Below are 24,130 nucleotides of genomic sequence, written 5' to 3' on the forward strand. Positions count from 1 at the left end.
GGTAGAGGTTTGTATCTTCCACACAGAGCAGTTAGGGAAGGTTCAGTTCCCCGTCCCCCCCCCCCCACCCCCCAGCTTGGTATTGGAGTGGAGGAGATGCATCTCTGTCCCTGGAGGTCATATTTGAGGGCAGGTTAGGCTCATGCTACACAGAAGTTGCCTATCATCCTGCAGCCTGCCCAGCTGGGCACCAAGTGAAAGACAGTGCTGGAGCCCCAGCCTTATGGAGCTTTTACCGCCCTGGTCTCAAGACTGCCTGAGAGGGGTTTTGGGGTTTTTTTCCCCCTTTTAAAAAAAACTTTAATTGTTGTTAGTTAAAATGCAGTGCAGTATTGGTTTCAGCAATAGAATTCAGTGATTCATCACTTACATGCAACACCCAGTGCTCATCCCAACAGGTGCCCTCCTTAGTATCCATCACCCATCTAGCCCATCCCCCACCCACCTCCCTCCATCAACCCTCCGTTCTCTGTATTTAAGAGTCTCTTAAGGTTTGCCTTCCTCTATTCTCTTTCGGCACCCCCTTCCCATATGTTCATCTGTTTTGTTTCTTAAATTCCATATATGAGTGAAATCATAGGGTATGTGTCTTTCTCAGATTGACTTATTTTGCTTAGCTTAATACACTCTAGCTCCACCCATGTCATTGCAAATGGCAAGATTTCATTCTTTTTGATTGCCAAGTAACATTCAATTGTATATATATATCACATCTTTTTTTTTTTTTTATTACTTTATTTTTTGAAGGCAGAGAGAGACAGAATGCCAGTAGGGGAGGGGCAGAGAGAGAGGGAGACACAGAATCTGAAGCAGGCTCCAGGCTCTGAGCTGTCAGCACAGAGCCCGATGTGGGGCCCAAACTCACAGACTGTGAGATCATGACCTGAGCTGAAGTCGGACGCTCAACTGACTGAGCCACCCAGGCTCCCCTATACCACATCTTCTTTATCCATTCATCAGTCAATGGATATTTGGACTCTTTACATAGTTTGGCTATTGTTGATAATGCCGCTATAAACATTGGGGTGCCTGTGCCCCTTTGAATAAGCATTTTTGTATCCTTTGGGTAAATAACAGTGCAATTGCTGCATCATAGGAATAGTTCTATTTTTAGTTTCTTGAGGAACCTCCATACTGTTTTCCAGTGTGGCTGCACCAGTTTGCATTCCCACAACAGTGCAAGAGGGATCCCCTTTCTCCACATCCTCACCAACACCTGTTGTTTCTTGGGTTGTTAATTTTAGCCATTCTGACAGGTGTGAGGTGGTATCTCATTGTGGTTTTGATTTGTATTTCCCTGATGATGAGTGATGTTGAGCATCTTTTCACGTGTCTTTTAGCCATCTGGATGTCGTCTTTGAAAAGTGTCTATTCATGTCTTCTGCCCATATTTGTTTTTTTGGTGTTAAGTTTGATAAGTTCTGTATAGATTTTGGATACTAACCCTTTATCTGATATGTCATTTGCAATTATCTTAGCCCATTCCATCAGTTTCCTTTTAGTTTTCTTGATTCTTTCCTTCACTGTGCAGAAGTTTTTTATCTTGATGAAGTCCCAATAGACCTGTTTGCTTTTCTTTCCCTTGCCTTCAGCCTTGTGTCTAGTAAGAAGAACCTTACACCTAAAGGACTAGAAAAGGAGCAGCAAATAAAGCCTAAAGCCAACAGAAAAAGGGAAATTATAAAGATTAGAGCAGAAATAATATAGAAACAACAACAACAACAACAACAAAAAACAGTAGAAGAGATCAATGAAACTAAGAGTTAGTCCTTTGAAAGAGTAAAAAAAATTGATTAGTTTATCAAAAAGAAGAGAGAGGATTCAAATAGATAAAATCACAAATGAAAGAGGAGAGATCACAACCAACACCACAGAAATACAATTATAAGAGAATGCGATGAAACATTACGTGCCAACAAATTGGGCAATCTGGAAGAAATGGGCAAATTCCTAGAAGCTCACAACCTACCAAAACGGAAACAGGAAGAAATAGACAATTTGAACAGACCCATAACCAGAATCAGTAATCAAAAATCTCCCAACAAACAAGAGTCCTGGGCCAGATGGCTTCCCAGGGAAATTCTACCAGACTTTTAAAGAAGAGTTAATACCTATTCCTCTCAAACTGTTCCAAAAAATAGAAATGGAAGGAACACTTCCAAACTCACTCTATGAAGCCAGAAGCCAGCATTACCTTGATTCCAAAATCAGACAAAGACCCCTAAAAAGGAGAATTGTAGGCCAATATCCCTAACATGGATACAGATATTCTCAATAATATATTAGCACATTGAATTCAATAGTACATTAAAAGAATTATCCACCATGACCAAGTGGAATTTATTCCTGGGCTGCAGGGCTGGTTCAATATTGGCAAATCAATCAACATGATACACCACATTAATAAAAGAAAGGATAAGAACCATATGATCCTGTTGATAGATGCAGAAAAAGCATTTGAGAAAATATAGCATCCATTCCTAATGAAAAGCCTCAACAAAGTAGGGATAGACGTAACATACCTCAACATCATAAAGGCCATATACGAAAGACCCACAGCTAATGTCATCCTCAATGGGGAAGAACTAAGAGCCTTTTCCCTACAGTCAGGAACAGGACAAGGATGTCCACTTTCACCATGACTATTTAACATGGTACTGGAAGTCTTAGCCTCAGCAATCAGACAACAAAAAGAAATGAAAGGCATCCAAATCAGCAAGGAAGAAGTCAGACTTTCACTATCTGCAGATGACATGATAGTCTATGTAGAAAACCTGAAAGACTAGCAAAAAATTGCTAGAACTAATACATGAGTTCAGCAAAGTCTCAGGATACAAAATCGATGTGCAGAAATCTGTTGCATTTCTGTACACCAATAACAAAGCAGGAGAAAAATCAAGGAATTGATCTCATTTGCAATGGCAGCAAAAACAGTAAGATACCTGGGAATAAACCTAACTAAAGAGGTAAAAGTTCTGTACTCTGAAAACTATAGAACACTGATGAAAGAAATTGAAGAGGACACAAAGAAATGGAAAAGCTTTCCGTGCTCATGGATTGGAAGAACAAACATTGTTAAAATATCTATACTATGCAAAGCAATCTACACATGTAATGCAGCCCCTGTCAAAATACCACCAGCATTTTTGTGTAGAGCCAGAACAAATGTAAGATTTGTCAGGAACCACAAAAGGGATAGCCAAAGCAATCCTGAAAAAAACAAAACTGGAGGCATCGCAATTCTGGATTTGAAGCTATATCACAAAGCTGTAGTCATCAAGACAATATGGTACTGGCACAAAAATGGGTACATAGATCAGTGGAACAGAATAGAAGACCCAGAAATGGACCTACATCTGTATGGCCAACTAATCTTTGACAAAGCAAGAAAGAGTATCTGAGGGAAAATAGTCTCTTCAACAAATGGTGTTGGGAAAACCGGACCACTTTCTGAACACCATGCACAAAAATAAATGCAAAATGGATGGAAGACCTAAATGTGAGACAGGAAACCATCAAAATCCTAGAAGAGAACCCAGGCAGAAACCTCTTTGACCTCGGCCAGAGCAACTTCTTGAGATGTGTTCTTTTTGAAAGCCTAGCTACACGAAGTGATACTTGGAAATTGAGAGAGTCAGGCGGATGCTGACTATGTATTTCTTGTATATTCTTGTAAATCTATCCACTGTATAACTCAAGCCTAGCAGACTGAGAGACCGCAGGCTGCCTATCTGAGAGGGAAGAAAGGTGGACGCCTGGTGGTGTTTGGAGCCGGAAGAAACAGACCCGTGGAGTAAGGGATGAGCAGCTGTCGCTGGCTTCCACAGAAATGGACTTATTTTTGCAAAGTTCATTGTGCTAAATGAAACTATTGGCTTGGAGAGAGGGTGTGCCGTGTTCTGTTAGAAGTGGAGGGTGGTGGTGCAGGCAAAGGCTTCCTGAGGTGGGACCAAGGAGACACTGCATGAGGTTTGGTCCATATCTGGTGGGTGGTGCCTTTTTTTTTTTTTTTTTTAAACTTTCCTTAACATCGGACTTACAGGTTTAGTGCAGTTTAAATGAGTTATGATCGATCTGACACATAGCTTTCATCAAGAAAACTCTTTCCTCATAGGCTTTCCCACCACACTTTCTTTACGGAAATTTCTCGTACTTGTCTCACTTTTGTATCCTGCCGATGAAGTTCCTGAGAGTGGAATGTCAGGGATGGGTTGTATTACACTACGCCCTGCAGTTGTTTAGCGTTTCACATTGTTTTTATTTGCAAGATTGCCATGATTACCTTGACTGCACCAATCACCCTAGGTTTTATCTGTGATCTCGAATACCAGCAACTCCATCAAGAGGAATTGCTTAGTTTTCCCTGAAAGAGTCTGATGAGAACAAATGGCTTCCTGAAATGTGTTCATTGACAACTGAACACTAGCATAGGTCATAGGGATATCTCACACATTGGTTGGTTTTGGAACAGTGACTTTAAAATTTTGGGTGGTGGTTTCTAACACCTCGAGTAGGACTCGAGTTGCTCCGTGTGCTGTGGGAGAAACAGTAGGCTTGCAAACCATGGTTTCCTAGCTGGCCATCAGGCTACGAGTGCATCTCAAGTTCTGCTATTGGTAGAGATGAGTGGAACTATGGATAGTGAGAAATAAACCGCCTTTCTCTCTGGCTAGCTGGGAAGAGAAGTCAATTATTACGTAAGCTTAAATCAGATGATCAAGGCCCTCATTAGTAGCATCACAGTATTAACCTGGATAATAATTAGGATGGCTCCACATGGCTCATTGGAGCCTATCAAACCTCCTTATTCTGGCATTCAAGGCCCAACTTAATCTGTCATCAACTCTAATTCCATAGTTACGTATCTTTACTTTTAAGTTTTTGCTGTGGGTGTTATTCTCAGTGGTTCCTGTGCCTTTGCTTCTCTTCTCGCCTAGAATGATTCCTTTCCCTCTTCCATGTATCTAAATCCAAACAATCCTCCTAAATCCCACACCTTTACTTTGCTCCGGAGCCATTCGTTATATAGGCGTGGCTGCTCTGACGATTTTCGGCCCTCAGTGATTTCTTATCCCTTCTTGACTCTCCTTACCAATAAACGGCGATCGGTTTATACCAATATATATATATACATGGTCATTTATCATTTTCTGCTACTTTTTTGGGTTTTCTCAAATTATAAGCCTTCAAAGGCAGGGATTTTATACTCTGTATTTCTTCTGTTTGCTTCATATACATAGTAAGTGCTAAATAAATGCATATTGATCAGAATCAAATAGGGAGCACTTCAGATGTGCTGGTAGGGGCCGGAGCGGAAGAGGAATCGATTTTATGCCACTTTTCTAGTTTCCAGTAGTCATCTTTCTCTTTACGCCAGGCTCTTATGTATTTAGCAACATGAAGACCCTCTTCATTCCTAGATTTAACACTTGCCATTTTAAAGCTGTATAACACGAGTAATGTGAAGCTATGCTGATTTACAGATTTTAATTGAGTGTGTTTGTGTGAGTGAGTGAGAGAGAGAGAGAGAGACAGAACATGGTATACAGGATACAGTCACTTAGCTTGTGAGTCACACACCAGATCACCTGGCATCTGCCTCTCATTGTGGCTTCATTGTCCTCCACTCATTGCACTTTTGAATGTAGACTCCACTACGTTCTCTGGTTGAAAGTGTACATTACAGTGATACCTGGGAATTGAGAGAGTCAGGGAGTTGCTGATTATGTATTTCTTACAAATTGCAAGGATCTATATCCAGTGTATAACTAATTACATGCTGTTCGACACAGCATTGAAATGCAGATTAAAAACTTAACTGCCTTACTTTTTTCTGCTAAAGCACAATCCCTAAGCCTCCAGAGCTCAGAGTAGAGTGTAATTCTTAGTACACCGCTCACACTAGGGGGCTTATGACTAGTGCTCCCAGTAGAGGCAGAAATCGAATGTAGTGTCCTTCATGAATGGTCTCTATCATGTTGATAGTTCCCTTAATTTTCTTTAAAAAATTTTAAAAAAATCTTTATTTGTGAGCGACAGAGTGTGAGTAGGGGAGGAGCAGAGAGAGAGGGAGACACAGAATCCGAAGCAGGCTCCAGGCTCTGAGATGTCAGCACAGAGCCCGACTTGGGGCCCGAACCGTGAAATCATGACCTGAGCTGAAGTTGGATGCTCAACCAACTGAGCCACCCAGGTACCCCAGTTCTCTTAATTTTCTAATTAGATTTTTATCTTGATCTTTCTCAGGTACTGGTACCTTGGTCCCCTAAAAACCAAAGCGGCTCACTTCTTCAGTACTCTTAAGGTAAATGCAATTTAAAGCGTAGAAATTTGCCCTGTGTTATTGTGTTGTTAGTCTGTGATGTGTGTATTTGGATTTTGAAAAATCCCTTGCTACAGATACATATGACATGCTCCAATGCTGTAAAATGGGGGATATTTACATAGGTATGAATGCAGAAAGCATTCCTGTTAACTAAGCAGTCACCCCTCCTCTACCAGCTCATTCCCTCCATTACCAAACCCATACTTAATTTGTTGTTGATATTCCATTTCTTTTTGCCTATTTATTCACTCACTCTTGTCAGACAAACCTGAAACAGAATGACCTAGATCTCATCAGTGATTTGTAAGGGTATCTGTATTAGTATCTGGAAATGAATTGGAGATTTGTATCTGAATGTATGATTGTACAGACTTGTGTATAATGAAGTCTGCTTCAGACAGTGCTAGCGAAATATGTGTAGTAGTTACTGTCTTGGACGGTACAAATAAAGAATATTTCCAACATTGGAGAATGTTCTATCGGGCAGTGCTGCTGCTATAGATTATACACTGAAAAATGTTCGCATAGAGAAAAGCTGAACAATGTGTATTAATGGAAATGCTAATAGAAAAGTCATCCTTATCTGCGGGTGATCTATTGTATTCAGCTTTTATGCAAATCAAAGCTCTAAACACAAAATTTGGCAGGTCAATCTGAAAATTGGCAGATGAAGTTTGTAGTGAAAACCTTGGTTCTAATGTTAATATTCAGAGTATCAAGTGTTTTTCTAACTATAAAAGTGATGTATGTCCATTGCAAAACATTTGGAAAACAAAGCTCCCTTTACCTTCTAAATAAATTCCCACTATGTTAAAGAAATGTAAAAACATGAAATCCCTAAAGTACTAGGGGTAACCAATTTACATGATCATGAAAATGAACTTGGAGGGCAATGCGTTTCTACACCGAAAGCAGACTAAAACGCAAAAGGCATTGTTACTCTTGCTTAAGAGAATAATTTCAGTGGTGGAGTAGTAGGTGCATTTAGGAAGAATAGAGTACCTATTTAAGTTGTAGAGTAGGGAGAATGTGAACTGTTTCCACCATTTCTTTAGTGAACAGTTATTTTTTTTTTAAGTTTATTTTTGAGAGAGAGAGTGAGAGCGGGGAAGGGACAGAGAGAGAGGGAGACACAGAATCCGAAGCAGGCTCCAGGCTCTGAGCTGTCAGCACAGAGCCTGATGTGGGGCTTGAACTCACGAACTGCGAGATCACGACCTGAGCTAAAGGCAGATGCTTAACCTACTGAGCCACCCAGGTGCCCATTGAACGGTTTTTAATATCTTTTGTGGCGAGCCCTGCTAATGCTTGGAATACAAAGTCAAATAAGGCCGGTTTCCTGCCCCCAAGAAGGAGAATGTGAAGGACAAGTAAATCCGTGGTTTGGCAAGTGCTGGGAGAGCATGGAAGGATGAGGTGGGAGCGGAGAGGAGGGGCACTCATATCTGACTCAGGGACAGCAGTCTTTTCAGAGCAGGGAACAGTTTTACTAAAGTTTGAAATCTGTACAAGACTAGATCAAGGGAATTCTGAGTGGAGGAGCCACTGTGGGATGGCCCTGTGCTGTCACGTGGCCAGTGCAATAGAATGGCAGGAAGGGGGTTTTGGGGGGTTGGGGAGGGCCGGTCACGGCAGGTCTGAATGTGGGATCTAACTTATACCATTAAAGTGTTGGGGAGTTACTGAGTCTTAAGCAGGGGAGAGACATGAGCAGGTATGCATTTTAGAAAAGTTACCTGTCAGCAGTGTAGACAAGAGATGGCAATGGGCGGTTAAGGCGAGGGCACCAGATCGAAGATTGTGGAAGTAAGTCAGGTGGGAGGGGATGAGGCCCACATAGGGTAGGAACAGTGCGTGTCGACAAGGAGGATAGATTACAGAGATACTGAGGTTGACCCCTCACAAGTGGGAAGGAGAGTATGGGACCCCCAGATTTCTGGTCTCAGGGACTAGTTGGCTACCTAGAGTTTTCCATCAACATTGCCAATATTAGAGTAGGATCAAGTTTGTAAAGAGAAATGAAATGTTTAGTTTGGCATATACGGAGTGTAACCTCCCTGGGGTACAGGCCAGTGGAGACATAATTGAGACTTTGGTCTGAAGAGACCGGCGTAGACATCGTAAGTGTCGGAGTGCCATTGTGACTGTGGGTTGGATGAGGATGTGTGCAGGACAGATGGTCAGGGATACAGGGATGGCCCCAAGCAATGTAAGCATTTAAAGAGCCTCAAAGCTGCCTCCGGAGCCGGAGCCCGGGGGGAGGGAAGTCCCCGGGAGGGGACACACGCACACTAGTGGGAGCCAGAGCCTCGTGAGGCAGCGGCACAGAGGCTAAATAAGGGCAGGAAAGTGTCCCCTGAGCTCGGCGGCCTCTGAAGGTCTGGTCGCCTCCTGAGTGGAGCTGCTGAGCCACATTGAAGCAAGTTAGGGAATAAGTGGGAGGGGAAGAAGTGGACACAGGATTGGGCCGCTCCTTCAGGAAGCCTGACTTTGACGGGAAGGAGATAGAAAAGGCAAAAACTAGTGAGAAATATGGGGCCAGTGGAGTGTTGTTCTTATTGATTGGAGAGAGAGCCGTGTCTTTATACCCTGAAACAAGAGAAAGGGAGACTAGGGACAGGTGAGGGGAGACACAAAGCGTGACTGAGGTGGCAAAATGCACGCGCGGGAAGGAGGGCGTGGGGCCCACGGACGGGCCTTGAACAGAGGAAGGGGAGCCCTTTCCCTTGAGACAGAAGAGAAATAAAGCAGAGGTCCAGGTGGAAACAGGTTTACAGAGTGTTCAGGCAGTTCTCACTGATGTCTCGATAGTCTCGCTGAAGTGTAGGGAGCAAAGTGATCTGTTGAAAACGAGGTGGGTGGTAGTGGGAGGGGAGATTTGAAGAAAGATGAAAACAGGGAGGTCGAGAAGGATTATCAAATGGCATTGAGAACCTGAGAGCAAGAATTGTGACACTCATGTGCCCCTTTCCCTGTATCAGTTCTTAGCTGGAGTGTTGTTTGCCCTTCTAATAACACTGAGCCATGATGTGCAAGTACAGAAACCTAGTGATAAGACTGATCCAGAATAGGGGCTTTTCAGGGCCCCTACTATGGAACACCAAAGACATAAGAGAGCCAACAGTGATGGGAAAGGAGCGATTTGAAGTAATCAACTGTTAATTAGGTACTGAAGGAAATGGGGTCAGGGACAGGATTTCTCAATGTGATTAGAAATGTGGTGTGGTTAGGATCTTCAGGGCTCTAAAACTAACACCCCTGTCTTCCTCTTCTGAGTCTGAACCAGGTTATGAAAGCAAATGCAGGAACCAGGCAGAGGGAGATCAAAATACCAGCCTTATAAATGTCAGCAGGAGTAAAGGACACAGCTTAGATAATACGGTCACAATCAGATTTCCGAGTACTCCAAATTGAATTCATCCCCTTAAAACGTCTCCTTCAGGGCAGACTGCTGTAGGAAGCAGAGTCCCCAGGACGGCCGCTTTCAGAGAGAGAGAGAGAGAGAGAGAAACCAAAATTGTTACTCCTTTGTAATTCACTGCATGGAACTCTGAGAACAGGGAGGAGTGGTTCACCCTAAGAGGTATATTGAGCACAAAAGAATCAGTCAAAAGAAGAATATGGGGTGTGGTTAGAGAGTAGGATATCAAGGTTTTAGACTTCCATGGTGGAATAGTTCTGGGTAACAGGAACGACCAGGATGTGGCCATGGAAATGGGTGGCTTGGGGCGGGGATTAGAGATAATGTCAAGGACTGAGAGGCTAGGGTGTTGTTTTAATTATTCCTGTAGTCACTGATGAGGTGGGCTTGGGTGTCAGGAAGTAGAAGACAAAAAAATCTAGAGTGTGAGAATGATGGACTTTGAAGCCTTGGGCTGGATCACGAGGCTGGCCGAAGCCACTCTGGCCTCTGTGTGGAGTACGATTCCAGAAGTGAAGAAGGTATTCGATGCAGCGGGACTGCATGCGTGTCATTTTTGTGTCATTTTCTGTAAACCGAAGATAAACTCTTAGGGGATGATTGTATGCTCATTCAAATGGTTGTTTTTGGAGAAGCGTAAGCAGTGGAGGTTAGTCCACGCGGACCTTCTGCTCTGTGAGAGCCGTGGAGGCAGCAGTCACGGAGTTCATGGTTCTCAAGATAGAAGACAGGCCTTTGGTAGGAAAAGAAAGCTTGGGGACTCCATGCTGCAAAGTAGAGATGATTCCAGTCAGCGAGAGATTATTAATTAGCGTCCAGGCAGGTGCAGGTAGAGATACTCCCAGAGTTGGGACCGGTGTGTGCCTGACAAGCTTCTCTCTTCACATTAAAAGGAGTGGCCTCAGACTCATCAAGCCTCTATCTCGTACACGGGACCCACAGAGAGACTTCCCAGTGGAGCAGAAGAGACCCCTCCCCGGCCCTCTTTGTACAGGAGAATCCTGCGAAGGCTCGCGTCCTACTGGGCCCAACCGCAGGACGGTGAGCCGTGTGGTGGTGCCGCGGCCCGTTCGGGACCGCCTGGCGTGGGCCCCAGGTCAGCGCGAGAGACTTCTCTCGCGCAGGGGGAGCCTTTCAAGGATCCTTGAATTAGCCGTGTGTGCGCCACAGAGCAGGACCCGAGTCAGCACAGCGTCCCGGATGTGGCAGCAGCCCGTGCCTTTGCTGACCAACTGCGGCTCCCCCGTTCTGTCACCAAGCTTGATGTTATTGTGGCTGCTTGCGTAGGGGTGTCGCAGGCGTAGAGATGCCACTGGCGCGTGGCTCTTTATCCTGTGTGTAAGAGCTGGGGAAGGAAACGGGGGGAGAGTCAGCACCCAGGCTTAGGAGGCCAAGCGGAGCAGCCGGCAGCTGGCCCTTGGTGGGGCAGTGGTGGAACGCTAACGGGAGCACTTGACCTGAGTCTCATGCACCCACGCAGCCCTGTCCCAGGAGCTGAGCCCCGAGGTCTGGAAAGAAGTGCAGCTGTCCACCATTGAACTGTCCATCACCACACGGAACAGCCAGCTGGACCTGACGGTGAGTGTGGCTCTTTATTAGAAGAGCATTTGGTATCTGGGAAAAGTGACCGAGAGAGAGGAAAGGATCGGGAAGAAGAGGGTGTGGTGTGCTTTTAAGGAATAATAGCAATGAAAAGAAACAGCAAGTGAACAGCCCGCTTAACGGGCTCTGAGCAAGGATTCTGGCCACTGCTTAGTAGACACGAAAAGTTGACCTGTTCCCTTTTGTCGTGGGAATAGAAAATTGTGGAACTTTACCTGAGCAACTCTCCAGTATTTTTGTGACTACATTAAATGTATGGACTTAGGTCCCCAGGAGAAAAAAAGATATATATACATACATAGAATCCAGTCTGTTGACATCCACTGTCCAGTGCAGTGGCCTCTAGACCCGTGGCTCTTTGGGTTAAATAACTCTAGCACTCATTTCTTTAGTCACAATAGCCACATTTCAAGTGCCCGTTAGCCATAGTGGCAAGTAGCTACCACACTGGAAAGCACAGATACAAAATGTTTCCGTTAGTGCAGAAAGTTCTGGATTGTGCCCCTATTGACAATGCACCAAAAAATGTTGACATAATACAGAGGTCGGCACACTGGTCTGCCACCTGTTTTTGTATAACCCACAAACTAAGAATCGATGTTACATTTTTAAATGGGTGTAAGAAAATCAAAAAGAATATTTTGTGATGTGCAGAAAGAATAGGAAATTCGAATTTCAATGTCCATAAGTAAAGTTTAATTGGAAGAACCACGTTCATTCACATACATGCTGTCTGGCTGCTTTCGTGCCATGACGGCAGAGTCGAGTAGTTGCCACAGACTCTCTGGCCCCAAAGCCTAGAATATTGACTCTCGGGCCATTTGGAGTTTTCTGACCCCTGCTACAGAGAAAACCTTAGTAGTTTATGTTAGTGAGAATGCTAATAGAAAAGTTGTCCTAACCTGTGGACCAATTACTAAGATCGGGTTTTATGTAGATCCAAGTAGTATGTTTACACTTGACCCAGTCAGTCTGGAGACTGAACGTGGGGATTGAACGTATGAGTACAGTGGGGAGTTCGCCTCTAATGTTAACAGAGTACTGATTTGTTTTCCAACTATAAGAGTAATATGTGTCCGTTCTATAAGATTTGGATAACACAGCTTCCTTCCCCTAGATTAATTCAAGTTGGATTAAAGAGTTAAATTAGAAAGATATAAAACCATGAAAGCACTCGACTGAAAGCTAAGTGATTATTGATGTAAACTTGGGGAGGACCAGGTCTTTCTAAGCATGGCATCTAAAGCAAAAATCCTATTGATGCATTTGCCTACTCATAATGAAAGAAACTATAAACAAACTTTTAATGACAAATTGGGAAAAAGAAGTGATAGAGCAGGAGTTAATAGCTTTCTTTTATAACAAATTCTTAAGAAATAGGCAGAGTACTAATATAAATAATAGGCACAGGACAAGAATAGAAATTCACAAAGGACATAAACCTGAAAAAATAGCTTACATTTGCTGAATGTAAGCGAGGCACTGTCCTAAGAATTTTACATAGTGTCAACTCAAGGGATCCTTAGAACTACCTTATCAGGTAGATGTAACTTTTATAAACATGTAATGGGTAAGGAAACAGAAAAAACTCTCAACACCGAAGAAGTGCAAATTAAAATAATAACTATTGAAATGTCCTAAATTAAGCATGCTAGTGTGCCCTGTTGGGGTCGGTGGGTCGGTGGGCGAGTGGGCACTCTCGTGCATTTCTGCTGGAACGGTAAATCAGAACACCCTTTCTTGATGGCATCTTGGTGATCTCTATGAGGCATCTAAAACATAAGCACACCGTTGGCCCTGTTAAGTATGTTTCCAGAATTTATGGTACAGGAACAGTCAGATGCATACGTGGTGTAGACATGCCCTTCTTACATGATGGGATTCTGAACACACTGGTGGGAGTGAATGTAGTAAGGTTGAAAAAATAGTTTTTGTTCCGGAGGATTTCAAGAAGAAAGATAAAATTTCTAATTACGCATTGCTTTTATACCCAGTCTCTGATAATGTGTGTTTCTAGTATTTTGTTCATGTTCCTCATCGTCGTTCTTTTCTCTGATGATGGAATACCAGTGAATGGATGGAGTTCAGTCGAGGATGTGATTGTGGCTCAAGATTAGCCACATGCAATTAGGAGAGTGTAGGGTACTGTGCTGCTTATCACCCGCAGCAGCGCATTCATTTCCTTTTTCCACACCTCTTTGTAGAAGTAGAAGCAAATGCAATAAAATAATTCAAAGACAATGATGCCGCCATGTAATAGCTCAAAATTCATTTATCATTTAAAAAAGTACATTCAGAGTCAAAGAGGCTTTAAGGGGTGTGGAGTGTGTGCAAATTAGGATCTCTTGTTCCGCTCTGTTCACTGTATTTATAATAGCAAAGTGTATGAAACAAATGAACCAAGGGACTGGTTAAATACATTCTGGTGCATTTATTTAAAATGTTCTCTGTTTACGGACATGGAAAGATAGTTATCATATATTGTTAAGTGAAAAACCAGGCTAGTGTGGTATGCATCACATGATTCTATTTTTATTTTAAAAAGAAACACTTTTACTCTCTCTAAAAAAAAGAAAAAAAGAAAGAATCACTTTCACCTATAATTGAGTTTGGTGAGTGATGGAGGCAGGGCTTCAGTTTTATAATCTTTTCTGATAGAAAGCCAGTTGTCCAAGCAGCATTTACTGAATTTCCTCACCCTCGTCTCCCCCATCTGCTGTAAACCCCCGTTGTATTGTAGGTGTAGGCATACATGGACGTGTTCGCAGTTTCTCTCTTCAATTGATCTGATTTTCTAGGCCTGGATTAGTACTATACTGCTTTTAATTATTATCGTTTTATAAGTCCTTCAGTGTTTTTCTTCTTAAAGAGTCTCTTGGCTGTTCTTGGCTCTTTGACCTCTATAAATTTCTTAAAAGGTTTATTAGGTTTCACATAAAAATCTGTCATATTGATCAGGATTATGCTGAATCTGTAGATCAGTTTGAGGACAAATGACATTTCTATAATATTGACTCTGCTATCATATGAAGTGGCATAGCTCTTCATTAGGTTTTTAATGCCTTTCAATGAAGTTTCATAGTTTTCTCTAACATGTTGTCTTTTGTTGGATATATTCCTGGTTATCTTAATTTTTGATGCTATTGTAGATAGTATCCCCTAAAAATTCATTTTCAAATATTTTAGGTGGACATGTAATTGATTTTTTATAGATATGTGATCAACAATCTTATGACCAAGTTCTGATTTATCATTTATGGATTCCTTTGGATTTCCTAGGGATTCATCCATATCAGCTGCAAGTGGTGCAAGTTTTGTGTTTCCTTTCAACTACTTGGCCTTCTAATCTTTTCTCTTACCGCCGTGGCTGGGACCTCAGTTGAGTGTTAAGTAGAAGCAGGGCTAGCAGACGTCATTGTCTTACTCCGATGTAGACAGAAAGGTTTCGCGGCTTCATTCTTGAGTTTGATGGGACTTTTTAAAAATGTTTATTTACTTTTCTGAGAGAGAGAGAGAGACAGAGTGTGAGTGAAGGGAGGCGCGGAGAGAGAGGGAGACACAGAATCTGAAGCAGGCTTCAGGCTGAGCTGTCAGCACAGAGCCCGACGCGAGGCCCAAACTCATGAACCATGAGATCATGATCTGAGCCAAAGTCGGACGTTTCACTGACTGAGTCACCCAGGTGCCCCTTGATGGGATTTTTTTTGTAGACACCTTTTGGAAGATGAAGGAAGTTCCCTTCTGTTCCTAATTTGCTAAGGGTTTTTTTTTTTTTTTAATCATGAATGGATATTTAATTTTATCACGTCCCTTTCCAGCATCTACTGAGCGAGTCTTCTCATGTAATTCTGTGTGTCTACGATGTTGATTTTTGCACATGCACTATTTGTAAAAAACAAATCCTAGTCTTCTGTGTATAACTGTCTACTTCTCCCCTTAGATGGCTAATATGCTTTTCAATCTCAGTGTGTCCACAACAGCTCCTGTTCTTTTCTTCCACCCCTGGATGCTGGTGCTCCATCCAGACTCCCCATTGCTGTTGACTGTAATTCCATTCTGTCTGTTGTTCAGGCCAAACATCTTGAAGCCACCCTCTTTCCCCTCCACATCTTTGTGGAAGTGCTGGTGGCTTCACCTTCTAATTACTGCCAGTGCTTAACACGATCTCCCCGAGTCACTGCTCTAAGCCACCATCATCTGCCTCGGTGATTCCAGTGGGTTCCTAAGTGGTTGCCCTGCTCCCCCCACCTTCCTCCTATTCTAACTACAGCAGCCAGAGAGGTCCTATTAAAATGAAGCCAGATCATATTTCTCTGCTTAGAACCTTCCAGTGACTCCTCATTTCACTCAACCTAACAGCTAAATTCCTTGGAATGGTCTATAGGCCCTAGGGCTCTGGCCTCCCTTCTTCTCTGACTTCCTATTTTCCCCTTCTCTCGCTCTACTCCAGCTACACTGGCTTCCTCACTGCTCTTGGACTTGTCGAGCATGCTTCCATCTTCGGCGCCCGCCCTGGTGGTTCTCTTTGTGTGGATTGCTCTTCCCTAGGCCAGTGGTTCTGAGTACAGTCCTTGGGAAGTTGTTAGAAATGGACTTTCTCGGGGCTTACCCCAGGTCTACTGAGCCATAATCTGAGAATGGGGCCAGAGTCTGAGTTTTAAGAAGACTTGCAGGTGATACTTGCTGAAGTCTGAGAACCACAGTCCTGGATATCCACGTTGTTAATTCCCTCACCTCCTTGAGGTGTCTGCTCAGAGATCACCCTCTCCCCACACCCCTGCCACCTGAGTAAGGCTCACCTGGACCCCTACCACCCGTACCATCTGGTGTTTCTTGTGCTAGTTTTTATCTCACGTTCCTAATAAAGTCTCCTATACTTCTAATATACTTGTTTTCTAATATATGCTGTAATTTACCATGTATGTTTCTATGTAATTTGCTATTTTTGCACTGATACACTCTCACATGCTTCTAGTATATTCTATAACTTATTATGGTTAGGGTTTATTTTTATTTTTTATTTTTTTGGTTATCTCCACTCCCCAGTCAAATATAAACTCTTCGTAAGCAGAAATAATTGGGTTTTTTTAGTTCACTGATGTAACTCACACACCTAGAAGAGTTTATGGTAGTTGACACTCAGCAAGTTGTTGAATAAAAGGTGAACCTAGAGCACAGTCATCCCCTCTATGATCTGTAATTCCTGGGAGAGAGAGAAAGTTGTGCTTTGGTAGCGCTCTTTAGTCTTAGGCAAAGGCTGTCTGCTCTCAGCAGATATCCTTGGGCGACAGATTCTGAACCTGTCCAAAAAAACAAAACCTCTACCCGAAGCAGACACAGACCAGATTTGTATCGCTAGCCAAGGCCTGGTAGTAAACGGGGGCGGAGGGGTATAAGAGCCCAGTCTGGTTTTATAGCCATTTCCTCATAGCTCCGTTCTTCCAGAGCTCTCTGTGGTCCGTAATGAAGTTTTAAAAACATTACCGTGGCAGAAACGAGGCTGTGGATCTTCAACTCTGGTCGCATATCAAAACTGCACGTAGAACATTAAAAAACACAGGTAGTGGGGCCCCGCACACCGAGCAGCGGCTCCAGCCGGTGTGGGGTGATGCTGGCGGACGGTGAGGATCTGGGCTTTGCCGGTGGCGGGGCTGAAACCTGGCCCGCAAGGGAGGGAACCGTACACACCAGAACAGCCCCGATGATGAGTGAAAGCCTCACAAATGTCCCGCTCGGAGTTCCGACAAACCTGAGTTTTCGTTTCGCTGTCTGGGGAGTAGGAACCAACCGAACGAGCAAGCAGTGATTAGCTTCATGCTACGTAAATTGTACCTCAACCAGAGTCTTAATGTAAAAGAAAGAAAGGGAGTGCATTCAGGATGGAGTTACTGCAAGTAAAGGCCTCTGTATAATAAAGAGCTTCAAAGTATAAAACTCTGGGGCAAAGGAGGACAACAGGCCGCGTTCGCCAAAATGTAGAGTGCTAATGTTCGTCTTCCTGACCTTGTAGAGCAAAGAAGACTTCATGAACATCTGCATTGAACCCGACACTGTCAGCAAAGGAGACTTCATAACCATAGGGTAAGTGGACTGGGCTCCTAGGAAGTGCAGGCTCAGTGTTTGTATCCTCAGAAACACTCTTCAGAGCGCGTGCCCAGGAAGCCTCAGATGGAGACCCGGCAGAGGACTCATCTGCTTTGGGGACCGAGACGCCTTCTTTCTTTCAAATAGCTGGGCTGACGGGTAGAGCACAGCTCTCCTGCTTTGGCCTTCCCTGTTCATTTTGGGAAAATCACGTCGTGGGAGCACGCGCTGCCTTTCCAACGAAGTGAAGGGTTCTGTGTAGCATTACAGTGTCCAGGATTTTGGCTTCAGGGTCAGAGTTACTGGATACAAACCTGGATCTGCCACGTCCTGGCCTCGTGACTTGGGCAAACGCTTTAACTTCTCTGGCTCCTTTCCTCTGTGTATAGAAAGGAATACTGTAATCCCATCTCACTACCTCAGGGTTGTCTTTGAGTCTCACATGAGAGTATGTGTGGGAAAGTCCTTGCTGTGAAGCACTTCAGAGGGTGGGTTACCATGGACGTCGGTCCACCTTGTCCTATTCCCAGGGCAGTAATGAAAAACCTGAAAAGGTATTGAGTACCTTGGACATTCTCCAGGCTTTTCCCCTTTTCCGCTAGCAAATATTCTCCAGTCCTGATTTGTTAAGGCCGACCTCTGCCAGAGTTTTATTGGTTAAGAACGGCTTAAACCCTCCCCCCACCAGTCTTCCACCCCTCCGAGGAGCCTGCGTGTTGCCATGCCAACTCGTAATCTGCTCAGCTATGTTATTTTGTGCTTTGTCCCAGAGCTCCCTCTTGTGCCCGTCTAAGGATTAGACATTGCTGCTGCCGCAGCCCTGTCTCCATGGCTACTCCATTGTCTGCACCAGAACCCGCAGCAGAATGGCTTTCATTGGTTTGTGTTGTTCTTGCCTTTGCTACAGTCTTCAAATGCTGAATAGCTGATTCTGCAGCCTTTGATTTCCTTGCTGTATCTGTCGTAGAAGGAAGAAGGGAAAAGCCTTTCCCTTCTCCTAGAGGTTGTTCAGAAGCCACACACTGTCTTGATTGAGAGCCTGGCCCACGGGGCCAGCTGTGCTCAAATTTCCTTCATAATACTGATGTCCAAAACTGAGACCAAAAACTGCTTATGTTTATGTTGCTTCGTGTAGGTGAAGTCATGATGCTCTGCATCGTTGCCGTCGACATTTTCATCGGCAGCAGTAACACGGTTTCCTTTGGTCTCTATAGGAAGCGAGATTCAGTCATGTCCGTTTCCTCTGGGTCTCTGAATAGAACATCGTGAAGCTGCTTTAGAAACCTCTGAAGTTCCGTATACTAACGAATTGGTTATCAATTAATGATAACGGACTAACTTGGATTAGCTTTTGCTCTCTCCACTGACCGTGACAAGCTCTCCAGGGTGTATGTGCATGAGGCGGCGTGTGTGGTCTGCTCGCTGTGCTCCCAGGTAGATAGCGGTATATGCCAAGTGGTCTGTTAACGTGAATATAGAGCGTCCCCAGAACTGGTTGTTCATATACATCTATAACAGAAATGTCTCCTTTAAATTAGAATAAAGATATTTTCTCCTTAAGTAATGATGGACTCACAAGTATCAGATAGCAAAAGTTTAGTAAGTTCCCTACAAAAATTTCGATCCGTTCTTTTAAATTTTTTTTTCAACGTTTTTTTATTTACTTTTGGGACAGAGAGAGACAGAGCATGAACGGGGGAGGGGCAGAGAGAGAGGGAGACACAGAATCGGAAACAGGCTCCAGGCTCCGAGCCATCAGCCCAGAGCCTGACGCGGGGCTCGAACTCACGGACCGCGAGATCGTGACCTGAGCTGAAGTCGGACGCTTAACCGACTGCGCCACCCAGGCGCCCCCGTTCTAACTTTTAAATGGAGGATTTTTAATAGCCCAAGAATTAGGTACAAAATCACTCCATCCTAACTTGCAGCACCATTCTTTTCAGCAAATTAACCTTCTCAATCTAGAATGTATCACACGGCTAAGCAAGAATCAGTGTGGGAAAATTCTTCGCTGAACCCCACGGTTCATCCTGTCACGAGCCCGTCTGTTCACTCTCAGCAAAAGAACTTGCTGTGCTCCGGCAGTCAAACGCAGTTGCCGGTGCCCAAGTGTGCTTTTTCTTGTACCGACAGAAGCAAAAAGGTGAGGGACCCCAGGCTGCGGGCGGCTGGCACCGAGTGTCTCCAGGCCAGCCAGTGCACCCTGCTGCTTCCTGAGGTGAGCGGGGGTGGGGGGCTCCACTCCCACAGCTCTGGGTTGTCTTGGTCCATTTGCCTTTCCAGTGCCAGACCCGCACGTGGGCGCCTAGCATGGGCCGAGAGCACTTTGCCAGGCTCTGGGAGACCTGGGGAGCCGAGAGCACCCCCTGCCTGCGACGGGGACCGGGACCGAGGTGCGGGCTTCCCGCAGACTTCCGGTGTTTTCAAGCCAGGGTTGTGTAAAGCGACCTTTGTGGCTCCTCAGCCTTTATTCTTCCGAGTGTAAAGTAGGCACAGGCTGCCATCACAGAATTTTCTAGCTGGCAGACACTCCTCGTGGATTCTACCTTCGCATTTTTTATAAAGGATCAGGAAACCACGTTGGGGATGGCAGTAAGTTTTTCTGTATTACAAAATGCCAAGCTTAGAATAACCCATCGAAGTGGGGAAAATGTTAGGAATATAATCCAAATTACGTAGTTACTCTGTGAGTAATACCTCAGGAAAAAGAGTTGCTGCAGATGGCTTTGGCAGGCTTCATCGTCCCACGGCATTCAAAAAGGATTGTAGGTAAAACAGAAGCTGTCCCCACCGTGGGTGGCACCACAGTTTCAACATAGCAAATGTGGAACTAAATGCACAAATTATGGAAGGTTTTGTAGCACCTGTAATATTAATATTGCTGTGCTTTAGCTATAAGGCTAAGCAAGTCCTCCAGAAGAACCATGCAAACCATCAGGTGGACAGAGTGGTTTTCCTAGGTCCTAGAACGTTGTTAAGTTTAGGAAGTCCTGTAAGATGTGGCAGGACCCCCGTATTTTAGTAAGTATTTTAAAATCCTAACCTTGTTTCTGGACTCCCAAAAAAAATACCCTGGGAAGAGAGGGAAGCCAAACAAGGGGAGGGGGAGAGACAAAAGAGCCGGTGGCAGAATGGAGACATCTCCGGAACCAGCACGTCAGAGGCAGTGACACGGGGTTGTTTTTTTTTTTTTTAAAGAACGGGAGGGTAATTCTCTGCGCGAGGGTGACGTTGTCCGGGGGCTGCGGGGGTGAGAGCCGTTGCGAATACTCTTCTCCGTAGGGCACGGGGGGCTCTTTCAGCATCGACAGCGAGGAGTACGAGGCGATGCCCGTGGAGGTGAAGCTGCTGCCCCGGAAGCTGCAGTTCTTCTGCGACCCCAGGAAGCGGGAGCAGCTGCTGCCGCGCTCGGCCCAGTGAGCGCCCAGGGAGCGGCGGCACCCCCGGTGGGACCAAAAGGGAGCAGAGGCCTCGGCAAGTACCCGCCCCTCCCCGCGGCCCAGGTCCGCCCCCCCCCCCCCTCGCCGCGCATGCTCCTCCTTCCGTGTGACCACTGTCCCCCTCCGTGGCGCCGTCCCCGCCGGGGGCCCGCGTGCGGTGGAGGGAAAGGGGCCCGACCTCGCGCCGGCCCCCAGGTGCAACCGGGCTTCTCCATGGGTGCTGCTGCTTTCTGAGCTCAGATTCGAATCTCGCTGGTCTCCGTCCTCCCCTCAGTCCAGAAACCTGTGAGGTGTTTCCCCCTCAGCCGCGATGCTGTAAGATACTAGTTTGTATTATTTTTTCCAGTAGCCCTTAAGTATTGGTTTGCATGAGAACCACCCGGGGGTGCATGCCGAAAACCTAGCAACTCAAGCTGGGGGTGGAGCCCCGGGATCTGCATTTCTAATTAAAAGCCCAGGTGCTTCTACTCCATGCGGTCCCCCAGCCTTGCTGGTCAGTGCGGCAAAGCACACCAGCCACCGTTCACGCACCCCTACGAGTATTTTGGAAGATCGTGTATCCCTCACACTTTCTAGATATCAACTTAAGAGTTGCCAGTATGTGTATTTCCTGGTGTCATGTAAATATTGGTTATTTTAAAATAAAGCTGTTATATCACTCTTTTAAACATATTTGGTGCAATTTAAATATACAGCAATTTGACTCTCATCCTCCATTTACAAAAATACACGAATAGGTTCTTTGGTTATTTCTATACACTTTCAGCAAAGAATGCTATCGTGATCTATTTTCATGCTTGAAATTTTATCACTTGCCCTATTTTCTTGCCAACAAAAAATATAAATGGAAATTCTTTAGTGTTAACCCAGAACTAATATTGTTTTCATCCATTTTATTTCAGTAATTTTTAATTACCAAAAATGGATACTATAAACACTTTATGAGAATGCTCTTTATCCTAACGAGTTCAAGAACCCATGTTACAGCTTAGAACAGGACTCAACATCCTTGATATTCCTTGTTCTTTATAGATCTAAGCACATAAGCAGAAGAGATGATTCTAATGTCATACATTCAGTTCTTCGAATTCCTCTGGAATTACATGTCAAAAATTATTAATGATCTTCCTTTAGTTTGTTGAAAGCAGAAACCAGAAACTGGCTGATTTGAGAAGGATTTGCTAACCAGGCTTTATAGCCCTTTACTTTCAATACTACCATCGGGATTTACCCTTTGGTGCCCCTGAGGTTTTCAGACTCCAGAAGGTGATGCCCAGGTTGGAGGAGATGTGAGCCTTCCTCTTTGTAAAGAGGAAACAGGAGTGTAAAAGGGCAGATGGGCAGGCCTTGGCTACAGGCGCATCCTTGGGCAGATCAGTTTTAGGACCGTATGTATGCCTGTGCCCATGAGTCCCTTGGAGAGTGAAGACTAATGCTTCAAAGGATTACAAAGCAGCTACAAAAAGCTCATGAATGAAGATCACAAAAAAAACCAAGTCTTACCTGTTCAGCTCTGTATCCTTCAGAGTGGTGGTAAAAGCCGTGCTGTGGCCTCCAAAACCCTGCAGTGGAAGGAGGACCCACACCCTGGTGCCCACAGAGGGGAGCAGAGATGCTGTGGGAGGAGGAAAAGTTTGTAAGGGAGCGAGGAGCATCTTACACCGTCTTGGTTTTCTGATAAGACTGTAAAGGACGAGCCCAGAAGCCGGCTCGCTCCCTCCCCGATCGGCCACCCGCATGTGTATTTATTTAGTGAATCGGGTCCTTGCGGTGAAATAGTGGGATTTCAACTGGGGAAGGATATCGAATAGATTAATATCTGTATTCGTTCTGAAATCTAGGCTCCCTGGTGTGAATTTTGCCTTCTTGATTCAGGCTCTTTCCTGTGAGAACGTGGTTTCTTATCGTTCATGCTCTTGTTCTTTCCATGGTCCTGGCGCAGAACATCCAGGTGAAGGACACTCCTGTTAGGCACAAACCTTTTGAAAGACGAATTTTACTCAAAAGCCAGATTATTTCTAATACAAATCCAGATGCTTCCTAGCACGCAAGTCTTTTGCTTGGTGCCGTGGCTGGTCTGGGCACATGGCTGTCGTGACTGCGTGCAGTGCTTTGTTTACACACGCGACAGATTCGCCGTGTTCTCACCCCATCCCTGGGAAGTCGGTAACATCATACGGTCATGTGCCTTGGAAAGCAGGAACCTGGCGTCGAATACAGCGTCAGTGATGTTAGGAATCTTACCCTTACACTCACTCCCCCAAAGGTTAAAAATGAAAGAAAACTTCAGTGTGTGGGTGTGTATATGTACGCCCAGTCCTGGCTCTTCCGGACGGCACGATTCTTCCCAGCTTTGGTCCCCATTACCTGGAGGATGTTCATGCAGACCGTGGCCTCTAGGAGAACAGGTACCAGGCGCCCCGGTTGCTCTGTCACTGTGACGTCCGCATTCAGGTTCTGCTCATACACTGGGCCATCCCTCCTTCCTACCACAAACCACATTTCTCGGGCCAGGGAAGGACTGAAACGCACACGTTCATGTTAAAATGTGAATTTTAATTGTAAAAATTGTTTTCTGTAAATATAGTTATATCAACCTCTCTGCACACAACTTGGTTCCCATATATACAGATATGATATACACAGATGTTATTTGTACCACAAAACAATCATTAAAGAAACATTCACTCCTCGTAGCTTCAGGATTAACACCAGCTTTCTTTAGGGCATTAAAATCATTACCATCAAAACAGAAGAACGTACCTATGCGACTAGTATTCAGGGTGAAATTTATCAACTGTCTTACTAACTTCATACTATGAGGTCAAGAATTTAAACAAAAATAGATTCAGTGTCTCATTGCTAGAACTCTTACTCTGGGGTATTAAAATAGGGGTTTGACATTTAAGGCGACAGGGAGGCTATGTTAATCCTAACTTGGGAGAAATAGGAAAACCATTTTTCCAAGGCTACAACCATTCCTTTTGCAGAAAAGGTTGACTTCCCAGACCTATAAAAAAAAAAAAAAAAATTCAGCCAACAAGCTTGGGTAAATAAGGAGGTTGATTTTCTTTTCCTCTACTCTGTACCCCTGAAGTGTCCTAGCTGGTCTGCTCAACAGCACAGAATTCATACCTTTCCTCATTATGGTTTTTTTTTTTTTAATTTTTTTTCAACGTTTATTTATTTTTGGGACAGAGAGAGACAGAGCATGAATGGGGGAGGGGCAGAGAGAGAGGGAGACACAGAATCGGAAAC

At 44.5% G+C, this 24,130-nt stretch overlaps 1 protein-coding gene and 1 long non-coding RNA gene across 4 annotated transcripts in view; one reads left to right on the forward strand and one right to left on the reverse strand.

Moving 5' to 3' along the window:
* AGK (acylglycerol kinase) overlaps positions 1 to 21,544 on the forward strand; it is an 81,288-nt gene extending 59,744 nt beyond the window's left edge. For all 3 annotated transcript variants that reach the window (XM_047095068.1, XM_047095067.1, XM_047095066.1), the window contains 6 exons: positions 6,247 to 6,304; positions 10,640 to 10,787; positions 11,227 to 11,324; positions 17,359 to 17,429; positions 19,566 to 19,650; positions 20,715 to 21,544. In XM_047095068.1, coding sequence (XP_046951024.1) covers positions 6,247 to 6,304; positions 10,640 to 10,787; positions 11,227 to 11,324; positions 17,359 to 17,429; positions 19,566 to 19,650; positions 20,715 to 20,852 — 598 coding nt within the window. In that variant the 3' untranslated portion in view covers positions 20,853 to 21,544. The remainder of the gene's footprint in view (positions 1 to 6,246; positions 6,305 to 10,639; positions 10,788 to 11,226; positions 11,325 to 17,358; positions 17,430 to 19,565; positions 19,651 to 20,714) is intronic.
* LOC124523227 (uncharacterized) lies at positions 21,206 to 24,087 on the reverse strand. The gene is made up of 2 exons (XR_006964959.1): positions 23,240 to 24,087; positions 21,206 to 22,836 (listed from the first exon to the last, which is right to left on the reverse strand). It is a non-coding gene; the product is annotated as an uncharacterized LOC124523227 (long non-coding RNA).
* Between the last annotated feature and the right edge of the window lie 43 nt (positions 24,088 to 24,130).

Source organism: Lynx rufus, unplaced genomic scaffold (assembly GCF_022079265.1).
Source record: "Lynx rufus isolate CCGP_SWC_20201006 ecotype Redwood Valley unplaced genomic scaffold, mLynRuf1.p SCAF_4, whole genome shotgun sequence".
In the NCBI taxonomy this organism is placed as follows: Eukaryota; Metazoa; Chordata; class Mammalia; order Carnivora; family Felidae; genus Lynx; species Lynx rufus.